The 20,791-nt window shown below is 36.0% G+C and overlaps 1 protein-coding gene across 2 annotated transcripts in view; it reads right to left on the bottom strand.

Annotated features, from left to right (window-relative positions):
- The window catches only part of Ca-alpha1T (Ca[2+]-channel protein alpha[[1]] subunit T), a 74,267-nt gene that overhangs the window by 15,567 nt on the left and 37,909 nt on the right, over positions 1 to 20,791 (bottom strand). The window contains exons 6-17 of one of the 2 annotated variants that reach the window (XM_076541593.1): positions 16,059 to 16,162; positions 14,904 to 15,079; positions 14,349 to 14,441; positions 14,068 to 14,246; positions 13,774 to 13,937; positions 13,049 to 13,377; positions 12,187 to 12,408; positions 11,656 to 11,785; positions 11,022 to 11,323; positions 10,750 to 10,901; positions 10,091 to 10,294; positions 7,583 to 7,703 (exon numbers count right to left, since the gene is read on the bottom strand). In XM_076541593.1, the coding sequence (XP_076397708.1) occupies positions 7,583 to 7,703; positions 10,091 to 10,294; positions 10,750 to 10,901; positions 11,022 to 11,323; positions 11,656 to 11,785; positions 12,187 to 12,408; positions 13,049 to 13,377; positions 13,774 to 13,937; positions 14,068 to 14,246; positions 14,349 to 14,441; positions 14,904 to 15,079; positions 16,059 to 16,162 (2,176 nt within the window). Of the gene's footprint in view, positions 1 to 473; positions 631 to 7,582; positions 7,704 to 10,090; positions 10,295 to 10,749; positions 10,902 to 11,021; positions 11,324 to 11,655; positions 11,786 to 12,186; positions 12,409 to 13,048; positions 13,378 to 13,773; positions 13,938 to 14,067; positions 14,247 to 14,348; positions 14,442 to 14,903; positions 15,080 to 16,058; positions 16,163 to 20,791 lie in introns of both variants that reach the window. The other variant, XM_076541592.1, reaches the window with a different exon arrangement.

The raw sequence follows: 20,791 nt of genomic DNA, 5'->3' as shown, positions 1-20,791 counted from the left end.
AACACACAGACAAAGGCAGAAAGAGAAATAAAAACAGAAATAAAACTTGAGACAAAGAGACAGACTCTGAGACAAAGATAAAAACAGGTCCAAAGGCATACAGGTCCAAATATAATATTATAAATGAGGGGGTAAAAGTCACAGCAGTGTAAGTCATCAGATCCTCAATTGCATCACTACTCCATGATCCTCCACACATATTGCAGTCTACCATAACTACAATCCTCCACATATATCGCAGTCAACCTATCCTTATCCAACAAAGAAGCAAAAATCCGACTTACACCGCCATAGCTTCAATCTCCTCGCAACGTGCATCTCAACTTCTACATAAATATCAAAGAAAGACTTAAAATACTATGACATTCACCCCCTCATAAAAAAGGTAGAGTTAGGAGAAGACAGTATCATGTGTATCTAAATACTTAGCGCATATACCGTGTTTTTGGTGTAAGAGAGGGGAACGGTGGTACCTGAAAGACCGTGACAAGTGCCCAGACGATGTCGTTGAAATGTTTGCGATCACAGCGGCACATCGGGTGCCGCGAGACCACCTCGGCACAGGTGCAGGGCCGACTCCGGTCCGCCCACATGCAAAACTTACCCCCGAACAGGTACATCCCTAGGATGCTGCAACCGAGACAATCCGCCGGCCTAAAGTATCACCGCGTTTCAAAATGGAACCAGAAGGGATGGGACCGAGGACGGTGATCCACTAACCATGGAGCGTCTTACGTCTCTTATTCTTTCTTTTAATACAGAAGATGGACTCGGCTGGTACAATTGACCAGATACGGTAACGCCATTCTAATTGAGTTACAGCGTCGAATCACCGTGCGCGTCACAAGAAGAGTTGCGGCGAGGAGTGGGGGTGAGGAGCGGTCTGGGTAACAAATCTAATTTCTGACCGCATTTTTCGTCCGATTTGGATGATTTTTTTTTTGAATGAAAGGGCATTGACTTCTACAAAGCTCTGTGTGAGTGAATTTTGCAAAAGGTTCCAAAATTTTTTTTTATAAACGAGGAAAATCTTGGTTTATTCTTTATGGGTCTTTGTAATGAACTTTGGATTTTCTGGGAAGGTTTCATTAATTTGGAAACCATCTAGAGATAGTTTTGGAAGTTTACTACATATAAAAGGGCTTTTTAATATAAAAATAAATTTGAACATTTGATTGTTTCTTTAAAATTGATCTTTTATGTAAAAATAATAATTGCGTGATTATTTAGGGCGATTATGTATGAAAGGAAGTGCATATTTTCCGGAAGTCATCTTGTGTGACGCACACAGTTGACCGGGACCCTCACCTTAGTTTGGCTGAACTTGAACGCGTAGGCGGTCTTTACGATTACAGAATAGAATTTATCGATTTTTTGTTCTCTTGTCGGCGGAAGAAACGGTCAGTGATTTGAATGCAAAGCAACGATAAAAATACGTATCCGGGTTATATAATCCCTTCAGAGTCCGCTACGATGGATATATGTTAGTTCCAATATGGCGGGGTGAATATTTTAAGCTGTAATTTCAAGCTGAAATTGCGTTGGCTATTTGTCGATGCGTTAGTTAACTCACTGTTCATTGAAACGAAGATTGGCTAGTGAATTGATAGTTTAATTAATATCGCGTTCGGGATAACGTTTCGTAATCGATGACATTTGTGAAGTAACTGTCCTCAAAATGTTATATTAATTTAATTTTATGAACTTCATTTATAAAATTCACAAAATTCAAAAAATGTATTCTCTTAATAAATTTTTTTTTCTTAATAAACAATTAAAAAAAATTGTTATTGAAAATTACTTTATTTTGTTATTTAAATATTTCTTCAGACTGCATTTTAGTTATTTAATATTATTTGATATATTTTAGCTTGTATTTATGTATATTATTCTACATTTGAATTTTTCAACAATTTTTTTATTTAGAAAATTATTTCAATGTTAGATTTAATAATTAGTTTAATAATTACTATTCAAATGGAAAGAACTGTAACAAACCTATGGTTGACCCAGAATAATTAATTAACAAATGTAATTAAAGACGCTCCATTGGCAGTGTTTAAGCAGGTATATCGTGTGAACAGCAGAACTGTCACTCGAAGCTCACACAGTCACATTCTGCAAGATCGGTGCACCCGTTCAGTTTATACAAAAATTTTACAATAATTATATCTGATTAAATTTCTAACAAAAATAACAAACATTTACAGCTCAACAGATTCTGCAACAAGTTCGTTCGACTTTCAACAGTAAACCTGTTATAATTTTAACAATTTTATTAAACAATTCTGTTAGAAAATTTTTTCAAATATATTTGACAATTTTGTTTAATGATTTTGTTAAAAATAATTGACTATTTCTTTAACAATTTCCTCAAACAATTTTTTAAAAAAACATTTGACAATATTGTTTAACAATTTTGTTAAAAATAATTGACTATTTATTTAACAATTTTGTTAAAAACATTTGACAATTTTTTTAATAATTTTGTTAACAATTTATGACAATTTTCTTTAACAATTTGCTTAAAAACATTTAACAGTCCGTTTAACAATTTTGTTAATAATAATTGACAAGTTGTTTAACAATTTTGTTAAAAACATTTGACAATTTTTTTAATAATTTTGTTAACAATTTATGACAATTTTCTTTAACAATTTGGTTAAGAACATTTAACAGTCCCTTTAACAATTTTGTTAAAAATAATTGACTATTTATTTAACAATTTTGTTAAAAACATTTAACAATTTTTTTTTTCAAAAACTTTTTCTATTTAATATTTGCCATAGACAGTAACTAAATTCCCAAAATTTGCTCCAGTAATAAGCTACACATATAAACTATCGACATAATCTCGAAAGCTTTCAGCATCCCAAATAAACATCGCGAAAGTGATTTTAAAAATCGAAAAACAACTTGCCAAGTCCATCTTGAATTTCTGCCAAGAACCTACAATTCAGTAAGGTACTCGAAAAATTATCGGAGTCGATAAATCGCGATGTTCCATTTCCCTTCGGAATAATGCTAATACAGTATGACGCAAAACAGTATGTTACAAAATGGACTCTTTAAAAAATCATTAATCTTCCCATAAACGGTAGAAACATTTTCAAAAAGGAAGCTTTGAAAAATTATGCAATTATGTACATAAATTACCTGAGAACCGATAAAAAAAGGTACAAGATTTTTAATATGCAAACGAACTTGTTCAACCTGATACTCGTTAAGCGAATATTTTACAAGCTGTAAGTTGATACAAATATGGTAACAGTAATTAAATAAAAAAATACAGAAATGTTGCTGCGAATTTTTTCATATTTTTATATAATTTGTGGTGAGTGGAAAATTTGTTTAAAATAAATGCTTAGATGATTTTTGTAAATTTTCTGTCATTTTCTGTGAAATTTCATAGAAGTCAAATTTTATTTTCTGTCGAGTTTCATAGATTTTTTAGATTCTTTTTATGTAAGTTTCTTTAGCATTTTTCTCTAATTTGTTGATCAGATTTTACCTTTCAATTGTTATTTGTATTATAATGTTCAAAATACTTGTGGCGCCATCTGTTATATAACCTAATCTACGTAATATAACCTAACCTAACTTCTATATAAACATTATTACTTCCCTTATATCATCACTTTCTCAACTATAAAAATACCAAAAAAGAAACTGCCTCAAAAAATTTAAATTTACCCCTAAGATCTACAAATCAAAAAGACTCACAACTTTATACTTCACTTTTCACACAAAAAAAAAAACAAAAGACACAAGGTACCCAACGTTGCAGAATGTCACAGTCAAGGTTTACAGGAGAGGAGAAAAAAGAGAGATAGAGAAACGAAAGATGGCGAAGCGTAAATATAATCTCTAAATATAAGGTTAAAAGTATTGAACGAATTTTTAGCGGCTGGTTGCACAAATACACACTAGCTATCGATATTAGCAGTATCTGTAATATTGTTACGAATCTTATATGTTTCTAAAATACTAAGTTATTGCATTCGGAATGTCCGAGACTCCGCCATTACGCGGTCTTCGTTGCACAAAATGGCGGACGGGTAAGCGTCGTTCAATCAATATACTTTTACAAGCAAGTTTACTGGTTTATAATAAAACTTTCCAATACAATTTTTGTTGGGTTTATTACATTTTTTGTGGAGGAGAGGTGAAAGTTGTTGCAATATACAATTTTTAATTAATTATTGTTTTAAGAGTACTTAAACTGTCTTTACTGTTTCGAGGAATTTATTGAAAATAATTTGAAGAATTTATTGAAGATAATTTAAAGATAACTTGAAAATAATTTGAAGTGGAGCATTCGATTTGCAATAACTTAATAAATGTCTACGTGGGAACTGAGTGGCACGGGTCTGGGTATTTGGATAAATAAACGTGTCTATTTACAGTGGCCAACGGAGAGGTATTAACAATAATAATACGCAAACCGTACGCAATTACATGTGGAATATACGGTTGTATCGTTTCCCTTCACGATTTATCGTATGGTAGGACGACGTTTTCTCAATTTGTAGGATTGATTGCGCGCGTTTTGTTCGTATTCGTGTTCGTATCCGCGCAACGATTTATTCTAACCCGTCGGATGTTTTGTACGCGATTGGAACACAAAGTGAAAGTCGGACAAAAAAGTAAGTAGAGAGAAAAATCAGAGAAACAGAGAGAAAGTGAGCGAAACGAATGGTAACAGAGATAAAACTGTGTGAAACCGAAGAGTTAGAGCAGAACAAATCAATGTATTGATATTATAATTCTCAATCAATGACACTGAATATACGGAATGACGCGAGTTTTGCTACACTGTTAAAAATTCATGGCAGGGCCGAATGTGGTATCGTGTGCCTTCTAGTGTGAGGTTCATGGTCTTTTTTATTCGCTTTTTATTTTTATTTCACAGGGAACTCTAACTGGTCGCTAAACCTCTCAAAGTCACAAGAACAAAATGGCCTCCGAGTAGCGCAAAATGGAAGCTGTCAAACTTGACAATTTTCCTCCTGAATTTATAAATTTGTAAATTACGGACGTCACGAATTGGCGCGTGAAGAGCTTCAGGTCACGCGACAACTCATGGGTTGACATCAGTACACTTCAACCTTGCAATATATTTTTCTCACCAATGCCTTGTCGTTCGACTATAAAATTGCAGAGACGTGTTACGTACACCTAGAGTTAGTATCAGTTTAAATTTCATGAAAATCGGAGAGGACAACCTTGTTAGACAGTTAAAGATTCCCTGAATTTGTATCATTTGCCGTTTTTCACAGTGTAACGAAATGTATGATCGAATGTAGATACTGTAAGGAGATGTGTGCGTATTTGAAAAACGGTCAGGGTTAACAGCGATGGGAAGCAACAATGATCATTAACGCGTACCAACATGCAAAGCGTAAATAGAATATGAACGACAATAAAACATGCACCAAGAGTACGATCAAAGCTGAAAAACATTGACACGAAAAAACGGCCGTTGTTCGCCGTGCTGATGCGAGAAAATTAAATATTCTGGACAATCGTCTCAGCAATAACTGTCAGCAACCTAGTACCAGAAGAAGAAACACTTCGTGATAGAAGAGCAGGCTAACAATAAGCAAAAACTGCACGTATAACAACCATAAGAACAATCAAATAACGTAAACAGACGAAAGCTTGAATATGCAGTCACAGTCTCTTGCAAGATTAACAATCTAGTAAAGAACTTATATCACAATTCTGTCGAGCGAAAATTTGAGGAAGGCATCGTATACCTGCGACACGAATTTTTTAGTTCGCTTATTTAACTCGGATGCGAAAACGTGGGGTGATGAATTCTTAGAAAGTGTGATGTAAGATCTTTTGTTCGTCGACTCTCAGCACGTTTCCTGAACGATTTCTAAAAGTTTCGGAATTTAGGCTGACTTTCATTTGGGAAGGTCTCCTCACTCTAATTTTTGCCTTTTGCAATTTTTTTTATATTTTAAAATAATTTCATTGCCTTTACTTTGAATCTATTAAAAATTCTGTGACAATATTTTGTGAATCGATTCAGTAAAAATATTTTAAATAAAAAGATAATTATAATATATTTATCGCAAAGCGTCGCTGCTTTAATAAAAAGCACAAGTGCATTATCTTTTTCAAACATTTTCAAGCAAACTCTCAATTGTAACAAAACTAGAATTCCAATGATGTTTAATATTACGAAATTCAGTCACAAGCTAGTTTCAATTAATAAACTTAAAGAAACCGTACAGAAATCGCGATCGCAACGAGAAACACAAAGCAAGTACAGTATTATCTCTCCAAATGACACGAGGTTCGCGCCTGATCTTTTATCAAGAACAAATATTTATTTCAATATTAAATTCTACGGTAAATGCCTTAAAAAAGAGATGCACTCTCGAAAAATTGAGTTTCATTGATAAATTTTGTGAAAATGTTCTGTACAATTTAGCAATCTGCTTTGTTTTCGAAATATGGGCAACTGAAGATCGAGTATTCGGCCGCCATTACGACCGCTGGCGCGCATGCGCAGACGCAACGCACTATGGGTAATTATACGTAGTCAGTCACGCTTCCTTATTTACTTGTTTCATACTTTTTTTATTATAAATGTTAATACTTGATGTTTTAACGATATAGATAATAAGTATAATAAAATGTATATTGTAAAAATAATAGATAAAATCTGTCATCAGTGAAAAATACAACTTTATTAAATTTTTAATAACTACATGCTAGCTGACGTATCGAATAATTTTCATAGAATATTCACAGATTGCTAAGTGTAGAAATTATTTGAACGTCCTCGGCTGAAATAAAAAAGGTAACAACGATTCCCCAGTCAATAGAAACGTGCGAATCCAGAAAGCGTACGCGTAGAGAAAATGAAGGCGCGAACAAAGAGTCTTCCGCTTTGCAGTGTTTACAGTCTGCAGCGCGTAATTACAGGCCCATTTCAAACTAGTCAGTTGGCGTAGCCTCTGGCTAACCTGAAAGGGGGCTTGGTGTGTTTTTAATTGTGTCTGTGACAATTACAAGCCGCATGAACGCTCATCAAGGATGAAGCTCGCCAGTTAGAGAGACAATACTGCAATGGCCGAAGCATGTCCAAGGGCTCAGTTCGACGCGCGACGATGTGACAATAACGCGTCGCACAAGATGTCTTTTCGTTTTGAAGTAACACTCGTTAGGCGACGACTGCGAGTAAACGAGCAGAAAAAGCGAAGAAACATCATCAGGTTCAATTGCTCGAATGATTCGTGACCTCCTCCTACCTCGATACGGCGGCATGCCATTAGGTGTCTCGTGTATCTCTCATACGTTACCTTTACACCACACGAAATCATAAAAGTGGACAGTCTGCGCTCGTACGAGGAGGTTCAGCGTTCAATGACAAAATGTAACAATACGTAGTAGGTATGGTAACTTAGCGGTACGTGAATGCGTGTGTAACGTTAATATGTATACGAATATATATATGTATATATTATATATACGTGTGTATTATATATATAATATAATATACACTATTATAGAGGAGAGAAAAAAACCCTCGAGGGATACGTGGAAAAGTATCCTTTGTAGGTACCTGAAACACCGTCACAATAGCCCAGAGTAACGAGTCAAAGTTTTTCCTATCACACTCGACGTCAGAGCTGCCTTTCATCGTTTCACAGAATTTGCAACCAAACAGGTTCATCCCGAGAATACTACAACACAACGAAACGTGCAATGTACTTCCTTATCCGTAAATATATAGATAGATAAATATGTGTACAGAGAAAGAGTCAGACACGAGACGGGGAGAAAGTGGCCAAATATCGGGACGGTATGATCGTAATCAAATAAATCAAATCGTACTTAAAATAATACATTGCCGACACGTTATGGCCGCTCGCGAACCTAACCTTAACCTATTTGTTATTTTACTTCAATTTTTTTACCAACAAAAATTCTCTCGATATATTGCCGACACTTTACTGAAACATATATACCCTTGGCAATTTATAATTTTTCCTAATTATTTTCAAAGTTTAATCAAGTTTTGTTCGATCATTGACTTTACAGTGGACTCTCGTTATATTGCATACCATATACTTCACGTTATATTACATCTTGTAGTTGATAGTACATTTATTTAGTGGTTTCTTTATTTTAATATCTTCTTACATTTTTCCTTGATATCTAAATAATTTCTGTAAATCTCCATATTTGGCGCCACCGGTACGGCAATATAACGAAAGTCTACTGTAACAAATTTTGACACTATTCTCTACTATTAACATTTCGTCAAGTTCGAAGTGTCAATAGTACAGAATTATTCAGGTAAAAATTCAGTCTTTAATTAAATTATTTTCATCACTATAAAATTGCATCTCAATTTGGTTGCATCCTCAATTTCATTGAAAGCTTAATTGTAAAGTGACTTATATTCTTTCAGAACTATGCAACTCCTCAATCCAAAAAATGATACAAAAGCAAAAAGAGCGACAAATTATTTGAAAATTGTCGACGAAAAAAATGGGCGAAATAAAAAGTAACAGTGATTACGATGAGTGATCGATTAAACCGTCGAATGATATTCAAACGCGAAATAGTGAGAAGCCGGTATACGCAGCATAATCAAATAACCGAAAAAAGGTACATATTATCCATTCGCAAGCTGTCTAATATCGATGACCACACCGAGGCGCATTTTGTAGGCACTTAGAGTACATAGCAAACAAAAGAACAGAGGGGACAATAGAATAATAAAAAAACGTACGAATACACGAATAATCAATAGGTGAATAACGTGTGTGTGTATGTGTGTGTGTGTTTACACACTATTGTATGCATATTCACACACACGTATAGTATATACATATATTTGTCGATAGATAAAAGCTGCATGCACACACGAAAATATATATATACACGTATATGCTCGTACACCGTGTACGCCTCAGGAGAAGACGCATGACTACAAAATTCCCTACGGTACCGGAAATCGAAACTTTCGTTACCATTTTTCTATTTGAAAAATTTCGACAAAAATACATGGTTATTAAATTTAATTAATAATGTTCTAGTGATAAAATATAAAAAGAATGTACGCTACAAAGTACTTTTTAGATAAATATTTTTGTAAGCTCGGCATTTTAAAAGCAGTCAAAATAATTTCTTGTAAAAACGTGTAAGTAATAAATCACGTATGAGAGTGAAAGAATTACAAGCGTCATTAAATCAAAAACTGACACGAATCCAATAAAAATGCGCTCCGCAGCAGTAACGAACGACGCGTCACCCGCGCCATTTTGACTATCAGTCTTCCCAAAATGGCGTCCTGCCAAGCGACAAACCTTCGACCCTCGATATTTCGGAAACGAAGGGTCGTATCAAAAAAACGCAAAAGGGCTTTTCGATTCCGTTTGCTTCGAGGAAAAATTTGCATCATTCACAGCGCGCATAGCTTTCTCCTAAAAGCGCACACGAGCGTACGAACATGTACATATATATAGATATTCATATCGATATTCATACGTACAAATGTCTTCTAATAAACGGTAGAAAGTAATGTATACGTTCAATGCCTCAAGCCATGACAAAGGGCCGACAAGGCACCCCTTGTAAACGTGCCAACAAACACCCATCGTCATTACCATTACAACGTTAGAGAACGCTGCTCGCAAACGCAACAGAGTCGGTATTATATGGTACGATTCGCTGCGACTCGGTCATCTATGTGATGCGTTCACGCGATCCATATATTTATATATAATATAATATATGCGATGAGAAAGTGAAAGCGCATGAAGAAGAGAAGACAGAAAACGGAAGATACAGTCACTTGGTACACTTCGTGTTCGAAGAGAAAATCAGCTTCCAAACGGAGAAGCTTTTCAAACGAGACCTTGTTGCGAGACCTCGTTAACTGTCCATCGATTCACCGGACGGTTCCAGTACGCGACGTAATCATACGTCGAGATTAAGTGTACGCGACGCGACTATGATACCTGGCGCGATTCGCGATCCTGGAACGTGCAGCCTCGATTTACGTGTACCGACGGTGGGACAACCGCGACAACACTGCCTAAGAGGAAGTGGAACGACTTACCTGAATATAAAGATGAAAAGTACTAAAAGGGAAAAGAATACGGCAACGTTATCCATGGTACGCAGCATCACGAACAGCTGGCGACGCAGGTTCGGTAAAAAGCGCACCAGCTTTAGGATCCTCAGCAGACGGAACGTCCTCAGGACGCTCAGACCCGAGCTGCCGCTGCGCTCCTCTACGAAGGCTTGGCAGATTTCCACGACACTGCGTTGTTAACAAACAATTTTCTTATAGCAATTTCATTGTGGGCCTAACAACTGATAAACTGAATGGCTGTCCAGTTAAGTGAGTGATCAAATGACTATTAGCTCGTTGCAACAAAGAATGTGGATGTGGCAATGATGTGGACATATCTGAGGACCATTGCAATTATCAACAAAAAATTTTCTTATGGCAACTAGATTGAGGGACTAACTGACAAACTGAATGGCTGTCCAGTTGAGTCAATGATCAAATGACTGACTAATGTCTTATTGCAGCAAAGAATGTGGATGTGGCAATGATGTGGACATACTGAGGACCATTGCCATTGTCAACAAAAAATTTTCTTACAGCAGTTAGATTGAGGGACTAACTGACAAACTGAATGGCTGTCCAGTTAAGTGAATGATCAAATGACTATTATATCATCAGAGCAAAGAATGTGGATGTGGACATACCTGAGGACCACAACGACCCCGTCAAAGACGTTGAACCCGTTGCTGATGTAACCAAACGGGCCCTCGGCGATAATCTTCAACAACATTTCCACGGCGAAGACCGCCGAAAATACAATATTGCTTATTTCAACCACCACAGTCAATTGCTCTGGCTGTTCACAAACGAGTAAGAAAAGAACGCCATGTTCAATAAACACATTTTCAAGGACGGGACATTAACTTCATTCTTCGGAAGAGATAAACGGGTATCAGATTTAACGATAAGTACTGACCTGGTTGTGATATTCTATTCCCATGCTCAAAGTATTGATCAAAATTGCCAATAAAATACCCTGTTGAAAGTATTTGTGCTCAACGAGCTTCTTGATCGAACGTCTTATGCAGCGTATCGCGCAGACACAACGGCTTCCGCAGGTTTTTAGGACTCTTTTCGTCCGAGAAACTTTTGTCCATTTGTCACCTTCGTCGGGCCACTGATCGGTGCCTTGGTGTTCGCAGCAACACGAACAGTTGTCTACGTCCGTTACCAACCATTGGGTACGGTCTTCTAGAGTGATGTGGCGGTCCGTTATTCCTGAAAGTATTTCTTGTAATATAATTCTAGTACGTTGAAATACTCCAGTAAAAAGTATCCGAATATTTCAGAAGACTGTAGAGGATTTCTGTAACTGAGATTTCTTGTAGCGACGACAGAGGGCGCAGCGAACGTGCAAATGGCGGACAACTGCCGACTAGGTCGCAAGTTTTAAATGCAAAATTTATGTGTTTCTCCGTTGTTAAAGTGTTGTATATGTACATTTCTGGATTTGTTCACTCGCAAATTAGTGAATTAACAAATAGACGATTGGTTGAATTGTGAAATTTTTGAGTATTGAGTGTATTAACTTTCGAGGTGAACGGCCATACCTTTCGTGAGCGAGTTGAGGAAAGAATCCAAAGCCAACTGCCCAGTCGGTAATGCAGCGCTCAAAGCACCGCTCAGTGCTAATAATTCTTGACAAGTCATAGCCTCGTTTCCACCCAATTCAGCCTGCATCTGTAACATTAGGTTAACAGATTCCTATATCTGTAAATTAGCTAGATCCTTGCATCTCTGTGTCCTGAAGTCTGAATTACTAATTCCTGGTCAACCCTAAACTAGATTCACATCCTTACTAAAAATGATGACACCCCCAAATGATAAAATCCCCAAATTTCCACATTCTTAAATTCTTAACCCATCTCCAAAATTTCAGAAACCGAAACCACCAAACCCCTGAACTAGCAAATGCCTAAATTACCAAACCCTGAACTACCAAATACCTAAACCACCAAATCCCCAACTAGACCCCACATCCTTACTAAAAATGATGACACCCTCAAATGATAAAATCCCCAAATTCCCATATTCTTAAATTCCAAAACCAAAGTGAAAGATAATCATAAGAAGCTGAGTACCTGTATGTGATCTGGCAGTGGACTGGACCAAACATTGCCGTCTCCGGTTTGCGTCATTTTTTCGCTCGAGCACACGTTCCGTTCGCCAGGTGACACCATGGATCCTGCCTGCAATGCGTTTCCCACGCTATTGCTACCGTGCAACAACACCACATCGTTGAACATCACGCTACTTCTTCTACGATAATGCGTACAAGGCGGACTTAGCAGCGCGTTGTTTGTCTGAAGAAGAATGCCGAATATTCATGAAGTTAAAAGATGGTGATGATGGCTGTGCGTGAGTTACCGTGCAAATGGCGGCGCTCTGTCGTTCGGAATCCATTTCTGTGAACTCAGGCTTACTTTAGCTCTCGAAACGGCCATTTCTACACGGTTTAATGTCTCTTTTAATTTTGACGTTACTCGATCGAATATATGAGTATTAAAAAGATTTTAAGTTCAACTTCGACTGTTTGGATTTCGACTTTAATTAAATACGCAAGGATTTTCTGATGCGAGAAGAAATTTGTGATTGCTATATGATTGCTATGATTATGTATATGTTCCGGCTATGACAGGGTGGAGGAGGAGAATTCTTGCATACTTCTCAATTTCAGCGATACGAATGCTATTCAAAATTCTACATCATGCAAGAATATCTTTGTGAAGTAACTTAGTCTTGCATACAATTATGTACTGTGTAAATGTAGTGCATAATAAAGTGTCCTTCAAATAACACGTCATTTGTGTCCTCGTCAAATGAAATTTTAAATTTGTTCCTGAGAAAACAGAATTTTTGTTGAAATCAAAATATGTAGAATACGTGTCAAAAGCCACCACAAATACTTGAAGACATAAAAAGAGAACGCGATGAAGCACTCACCTGTATGCTGGCTTCGGTAGCGTTAGAGACGACGTTGTCGCTGCCATTGCAGGACGCGGAGGAAGTTCTATGCAGACCTAAACGATGGCAGACATTCGAAGAAACATCTGCCTCGGAAATTTCAGGACTGGCGCGGGGTGCAACCGCTAAATTTCCGTTGCTCCCATTATTGCTAACTGCGGTACCCAGAATTGCACCCTGCGATGGAGGACTATTGGCCGTGAAATCTGCCAACGAGCCATCGCCGCTACCGATACCCTGTTGTTGTTGTTCCGCGTATTCCAGGGCTGCCAACAGACGGGGACAGCGTCCGTAGTGCAGCCTCCTATCTGAATTGCAATAAAACAATTATAAAACGATTATTATTACTCACTGTTATTACTATTAGTGGTTATAGTAAGTCCGCATATTATTAAAACAGTAATGGACAGAAATAGTACTGTAATATTTTGAGACACTTGAAATTAAAAAACATTGAGGTTAAAGAATTTTATAATTATTCTAGATAAAATCAAGGTTGGACTAGGAATGTTTCCTGCTACGTAGGAAAGTTTATCTTGGAGGTTATTTATAACAAGCACAATATACAGGATGATTCATCTAACGTGGTCGTCTGACAAACATCATTTGAAGTGTCGGTTCTATTTGCAAGAATAAAGGTTTTAATTAAAATCTACGTGTCTACCTTCGGTAAGGGTTGAAAGACTCTCCCGAAAGGACTATACCTGATCGATTGGAATCTGCGCCGCTCACACCCCCACGAAACGGATGGCCGGGTCTCTGTTCCTTAAGTAAATTTTGCTCGCGTTTTTGCTGCCTTTTGTACAAATACACTCGATACCTCTTCATTAGTCTTCTCTTACCCCTCCGCCATAAGTGTGCGATATATCTGAGGACATACGGTGAAATTACATGAAATTATATCTGAAGAACGGAGGTTTCTGAAGGAACTTATTTCCACATCTTTCAACCTAATGGACCACTTGCAACTTTCTCGAAACTGAAGTTATGTAACTCACTTGACAATTTCTGCGTAACACGTGGTTGGTTCGGAAGTATTCGTCGATGACGCAAGGGTTGATGTGGAATGAAAACGAGCACGTTCCAGTCGCATTCGTTCCATTTCGCGTTTCTTCGTCTCTGAGAACTGTGTTGCTATTACGACTAAGCAGAGGTTGATCATGAAGAAGGAACCGATCTGCAATGCAAATTTATTTTGATAAATTATCTTATTTTTATAGTCATTGATTTTGTGGGAAATGAGTAGAAATGTAGAACACGAGACAGATTAGGAACGTACCACAATTAGAAGAACAAAATATATCCAGTCCCAGAAAGAATGAGCATCCTGCACGTAGTACATTATGTCTGTCCATCCTTCAAGACTGATTACCTAGAAGAACATCCATCAACGTAATACTCATACTAATAAATTAAACTAATCTACTGTCAGTCTGATAAACTCGTATAGCTTCTTCAGAAGTGAAGAGCAAATACATTTTTATTATTAATAAACATATTTTTAGAAAATGTCAATTTCTATATTTACAGTATTATGTAATTTATAGATTATTTAAAACAGTTAAAAATTAGCGGACATCGTCACTGAATCGGCCTGTAAAATAATTTCTACATTGCAAATATTTAAAAATGGCGTTCGATTTAAGAGCAACCTTGAGTCCGAATCGCGACACAAAAGATGTACAAAATATTAATACCGACTGAAAAGAGCAAAATGAACGCTCAATGTTGCAGAAAAGTCCGCGGAGTATAAAGGGTTAAAATTAGATAATTGGAAGCATTTTGGCTAATACAAAGTTTCCATTACTGAAGATGAAAGAAGTAGGACACTCACGAGAAATATTGCGACCCAGGCAAGGCCAATATTATCGAACGATATTGTCCCTTGGAAAGGATTGTTGCCCTGACCTTTGCACTCCGTATAGTAGTAATTCCAATTAACGCAGGTGTCGTTGGTGATAAACGTTGTATTGTTGTTCGGTAACGCGGTGTTGTTGCAAACCACGTTCCCTGCAAGCATTTCAATCGATTCTGCAATCTCGTTCTATCATCGGGGAACAATGCTTCAACCATTTATTCTTTGTTCTTTGTGTAAACAATGTAGTTCTCGTTTTAATGAGAGAGTGGGCCCGATGCGGTACTGTGCAGCTATTTACTGCGCAAGTACTCGCTGCGCGTAGGTTACTCGTTGCACAGTTAGCTACTGTGCAACTACTCGTTACGCGTAGGTGCTCGCTGCACAGTTAGCTACTGCGCAACTACTCGCTGCGCGTAGGTTACTCGCTGCATAGCTAACTACTGCGCAACTACTCGCTGCGCGTAGGTTACTCACTGCGCAGTTAGCTACCGCGCAACTACTCGCTACGCGTAGGTTACTCGCTGCGCAGTTAGCTACTGCGCAACTACTCGCTACGCGTAGGTTACTCGCTGCACAGTTAGCTACCGCGCAACTACTCGCTACGCGTAGGTACTCGCTGCACAGTTAGCTACTGCGCAAGTACTCGCTGCACGTAGGTTACTCGCTACACAGTTAACTACTGCGCAACTACTCGCTGCGCGTAGGTTACCCACTGCGCAAGTGCTTACTACGCAATCAGTTACTGGCTACGCAATTATTTATTGCGCGTAGGTTACTTACTGCGCTTATATTTAAAACTTGGCGTGCAAATTTAATTTACAGTGACATTAAGTACTACCAACCATATTATTGTGAATCATTAACTGTTCAAGCATTGTTTAATGTATACGTATTTTTAACTGACCCCCTCAGAAATTAATTTCTCCTACATTTAATAACAGAAAACTCAGTTTATGTTAATGAAAAAAACATTTTGAAATATCCAGTAAGTTGAAACAATAATTTTCAACCTTAATAAAATAGTTTTGGCCATGTGGCGGTCGAAGCAACAGCGTTCCGATGAAACAGAACATCCCAGACGAAGAAAAATAAAAAGTTCGATAGAAAAAGGAGAGAGAAAAGTGCACTCACCAAACTTAAGCGGTGGCAAGTTACTGCAAGAGTGCATTCCGTTGTCGTCGGGACGAGAGCAAATGTAGTCCTGACCCTGATACTCGAAGTACTTCTCAAGGTCGCTGAAAAACCATCGAACCACGACTAAAATCGATCTCGATGAAGGCACTCGTCTGCTATCTTATAATTAAGACTGCATATATTATATGCACCCGATGCATGCTTCGTTTGTACACCGTGTATATGCAGCGTGTCTCGCGCGATATATTATATATTATATAAATGGCTACGTATTGTACAGATTGTGACTGTAATGGCGGTGCAACGATTCAAAACGGAAAGTACAAGAGATGGATAGATACACGAGGTGATTCTTCGTGTGTAGAAAGAAATATTCAAATTTCTTATTTTTAAATTGTAAGATTGTTAACTTGAAGAATTATTTGCGTTGCAAGCTACGAAACTATTAAGTACAAAAATCTTATAATTTGTTAGTACATCGCTTTGTTTAAAAAATCAAAATTCACGGAACTAAAAATTTTAAGTCTGCAAACATAGCAAACTACAGACTGAAATTTTTTAATCGCTTTGTTTATTTTTAAACATAATTCGTCGGCACAATCTCCTTGAACCTTGTCCTCCATTTTCCCTGAAGTTCACGGTAAACACAGCATCGAGTGTTGACTTTGTAACAAGAAAAATACACAGAGTAGGAACAATTCGCACAATGCAATTATTATAAATAACACAACCACGTTGTATTTACAGCGAATATTATTTTATCGATTGGTAAAACAAAGCCTGGTTTATTTGAACACGAAGAATGATCTCGTTCCATGATCATATGGCAGTTGTACATAATATCTTCGTATTTATACTTATAATATATATAATATATCTCTAACATAATCGTATAATATACAACACACGCAACACAGGCGTGTACATACGCGTGTATCATAACACATATGTGCAGCAATCGACAATGAGAAATGTAGGCGGCAATCGTTTGACTTTCAGGAAATTAGGGAGAAAGAATTTAGCGATAGTTTGAGAAGAAGAAAGTAAATTGAAATCCGAATCCTGTTCCGATAATTTATAAATATTCTCCCTGTGAAAGGATAACGTTATACACCCTCGATTCTGTTTTTTGCACGATTTTATTTTTGTTTCAAAAAATTGCAATATATCGAGAGACAAGTTTAAAGACATTACTGACTTGCAATATAACGAGAGGCAACTGTAATATTAATATTTAACTGCAACATAGCAAGTGTTAACTGTAAACACATGTCTATATGCAATATAGTGAGAGTCGACTATAAACAGATATTAACCTGCAATATAGCAGGAGTGAACAAATCTAGATATCCATTTGCGATATGTTGAGAATGAACAGTAAATAAAGATGAATATTTTTATGCAATATATCGAGAGACAAGTTTAAAGACATTACTGATTTGCAATATAACGAGAGGCAACTGTAATATTAATATTTATCTGCAATATAGCAAGTGTTAACTGCAAACACATATGTCTATATGCAATATAGTGAGAGTCGACTATAAACAGATATTAACCTGCAATATGGCAGGAGTGAACAAATATTAATATCCATTTGCGATATGTCGAGAATGAACAGTAAATAAAGATGAATATTTTTATGCAATATATCGAGAGACAAGTTTAAAGACATTACTGACTTGCAATATAACGAGAGGCAACTGTAATATTAATATTTATCTGCAATATAGCAAGTGTTAACTGCAAACACATATGTCTATATGCAATATAGTGAGAGTCGACTATAAACAAATATTAATCTGCAATATAGCAAGAGTGAACTGCAAATAGCTACTAATATCCATTTGTCGAGAATGAACAGTAAATAAAGATTAAAATTTTTATGCAATATAACGAGAGTCAACTGTAAACAAATATTAATCTGCAATATAGCAAGAGTGAACTGCAAACAGCTACCAATATCCGTTTGTCGAGAATGAACAGTAAATAAAGATTAATATTTTTATGCAATATATCGAGAGTCAACTGTAAACAAATATTAATCTGCAATATAGCAAGAGTGAACTGCAAACAGCTACCAATATCCGTTTGTCGAGAATGAACAGTAAAAAAGATTAATATTTTTGTGCAATATAACGAGAGTCTATAAATACAGTATTATAAATGACATTAAAATATTTATAAGAATAAGTAGACTATAATTCCCAGTACGATTGATGTTTGTTATAAAATCTTTTGTATTTATGTTTTGCACCGTATGAAAACAGAATCGAGGGTCTCGAAACAAAAGAATACCACCTTCTTGTAAGAAAACCGATTCACAGCGTTGTAAGAAGGCCGTTCCAGCGTCACCTTTCCTGCATGCAAGAAAGTAAACGCCCTTCTTCAAGTTGGAGGGTTGCGCTTATCGATGTGCTATTCATTTTCATCGTGTGAAGTAGCGCGGCCACTAAACAACGTCAAGTACCTCGGGAAAACATTTAATAGAGACATACCCGATACTACTAGCATCTTTGTACACAGCTTGTTAGAGAAAGGTGTGCGGCTATCGCAAACAATGCTATCATAATTATCGGATCCTCACGACACTCTTTCAGCAAGCAAAATCTTCTCTCCTCAGCTTCTAAGCGCAAACTTATGAGCACAAACTAATTCTTCTCAAGGTCAACTATTTTTTACACTTTGCCCATTCGACGGTTTCGATTTGTTTATGCAAAAATTAATTTATTTGAAAATTTATTTGTAATTTGCTTGGAAACTAATTTGTATGAAAATTAATTTCTCTGTTGAAATTAACGCAAAAATCGATTTCAAATTAATTTGAAAATTCATTCCAGTCGTACGAAAATCAATTTGAAATTTGTTGCAAAGTAATTTCACGTCTATATTAAAATTTGTGTGCAAATTAAATACTTGTGGGTTATGTAAATCCTTCGAAAGGTTATAAAAATATTTGTAAACCGAGTAACTTCAAAAAACAGTAGCAAGGAATGTTTGACAGATCCGTAAATTGAAAAATGTATTAGCTGGCTTGACCTAATTCCTTCATAGTACAATATACAGGGTGTTTCAAAAGTCTGGTTCACAAAAATCATCTAAAAAATTATTAAATAAAAAAATTGCAGACAGTTTGATATTTGACCCTACATAAAAATAGTATAAAACAAATCAATAAAATATTAATTCATAAAATAAAAGATATTTCAAAAATAGTTAATGCATAGAGGAACAATATTGCACCTTAAATTGATTAAAAAATTTTTTTTAAAACTTGATACATTTTAAAAAAGTTAGGTTATTTCTTAAAGTTATGAACGTGATGTTCATATACCACCATTTTAAGATCATAATACATGTTTTTTACACAATCATGCAGATCTAAAGTCGCGATGTAGCGTCGAATATCTAACATTTAGTACATCGCTGGTTTTTCGAATGATTTCGTATCAGCAGTAGCGCACGTGCAGCCATCGGACTAACCATAACCTATTTCAGCTCAACATCTCCATTCGAGGATACTAAATTTGAAATTTCCTCCTTGTATTAATTTACTGCCGCACAAACACGCAACGTAAAATGATTTCGGGCTTTCATGGCCCAGTTTAGTATTGTTTCGGGTCGTTGGGTGCAAGATTACATGTATAGGAAATTTCTGATATTTGGCCAATATTGCAACCGGCATTATTAGAGGTACTATAGTGACATTTTGAAATTTTTGGGTTAGGAAAACTTAAGGGTCACAGGGTTTGAAAGTTATTTTAAGTTTTCAAGTTTTCGGGTTATCGAGTTTTCAAGTTTTCAAGTTTTCAAGTTTTCAAGTTTCGAAGTTTTCAAGTTTCGAAGTTTCGAAGTTTTCAAGTTTCGAAGTTTTCAAGTTTTCAAATTTTCAAGTTTTCAAGTTTTCAAGTTTTCAAGTTTTCAAGTTTTCAAGTTTCGAAGTTTTCAAGTTTTCAAATTTTCAAGTTTTCAAGTTTTCAAGTTTTCAAGTTTTCAAGTTTTCAAATTTTCAAGTTTTCAAGTCGTCAAATTTTCAAGTTTTTAAGTTTTTAAGTTTTCAAGTTTCCAAGTTTTCAAGTTGTCAAGTTTTCAAGTTTCCAAATTTTCAAGTTGTCAAGTTTTCAAGTTTTCAAGTCGTCAAGTTTTCAAGTTTCCAAGTCTTCAAATTTTCAAGTTTTAAAGTTTTCAAATTTTGAAGTTTTCAAGTCGTCAAGTTTTCAAGTTATCAAGTTTTCAAGTCGTCAAATTTTCAAGTCGTCAAGTCTTCAAGTTTTCAAATTTTCAAATTTGCCAACATATTAATTTTGGAATTCCCAAATTTAAAATTGCGAATGCACAAATTTCCATAATTTATAATAAAATTTTTGTAATTTTCGAACCTACTCATTTTTCCTCCAAAAATTTATTCTACGGCCATATAGCGAGATTTTACAAAACTGACTGTTACTGTTTATATCACTGTCTATATTATTGTCTATATCACTGTCTATATTACTGTCTATATTACTGTCTATATTACTGTCTATATTACTGTCTATATCACTGTCTATATTACTGTCTATATCATTGTCTATATCACTGTCTATATTACTGTCTATATCACTGTCTATATCACAGTGTCTCTCAACCCAAAGGTCTCAAAGAAATGAAATTTAAAAAAACTTTCATCTTACACCCAAAGCATCAAACAATACATAATCCACATTATATCCACACATAATTGATTATGT

The sequence above is a fragment of the Megachile rotundata genome, chromosome 16, assembly GCF_050947335.1.
Source record: "Megachile rotundata isolate GNS110a chromosome 16, iyMegRotu1, whole genome shotgun sequence".
Taxonomy (NCBI): domain Eukaryota; kingdom Metazoa; phylum Arthropoda; class Insecta; order Hymenoptera; family Megachilidae; genus Megachile; species Megachile rotundata.
Note: the sequence above shows the minus strand (reverse complement) of the source record. Positions and strands in the feature narration are given on the sequence as shown.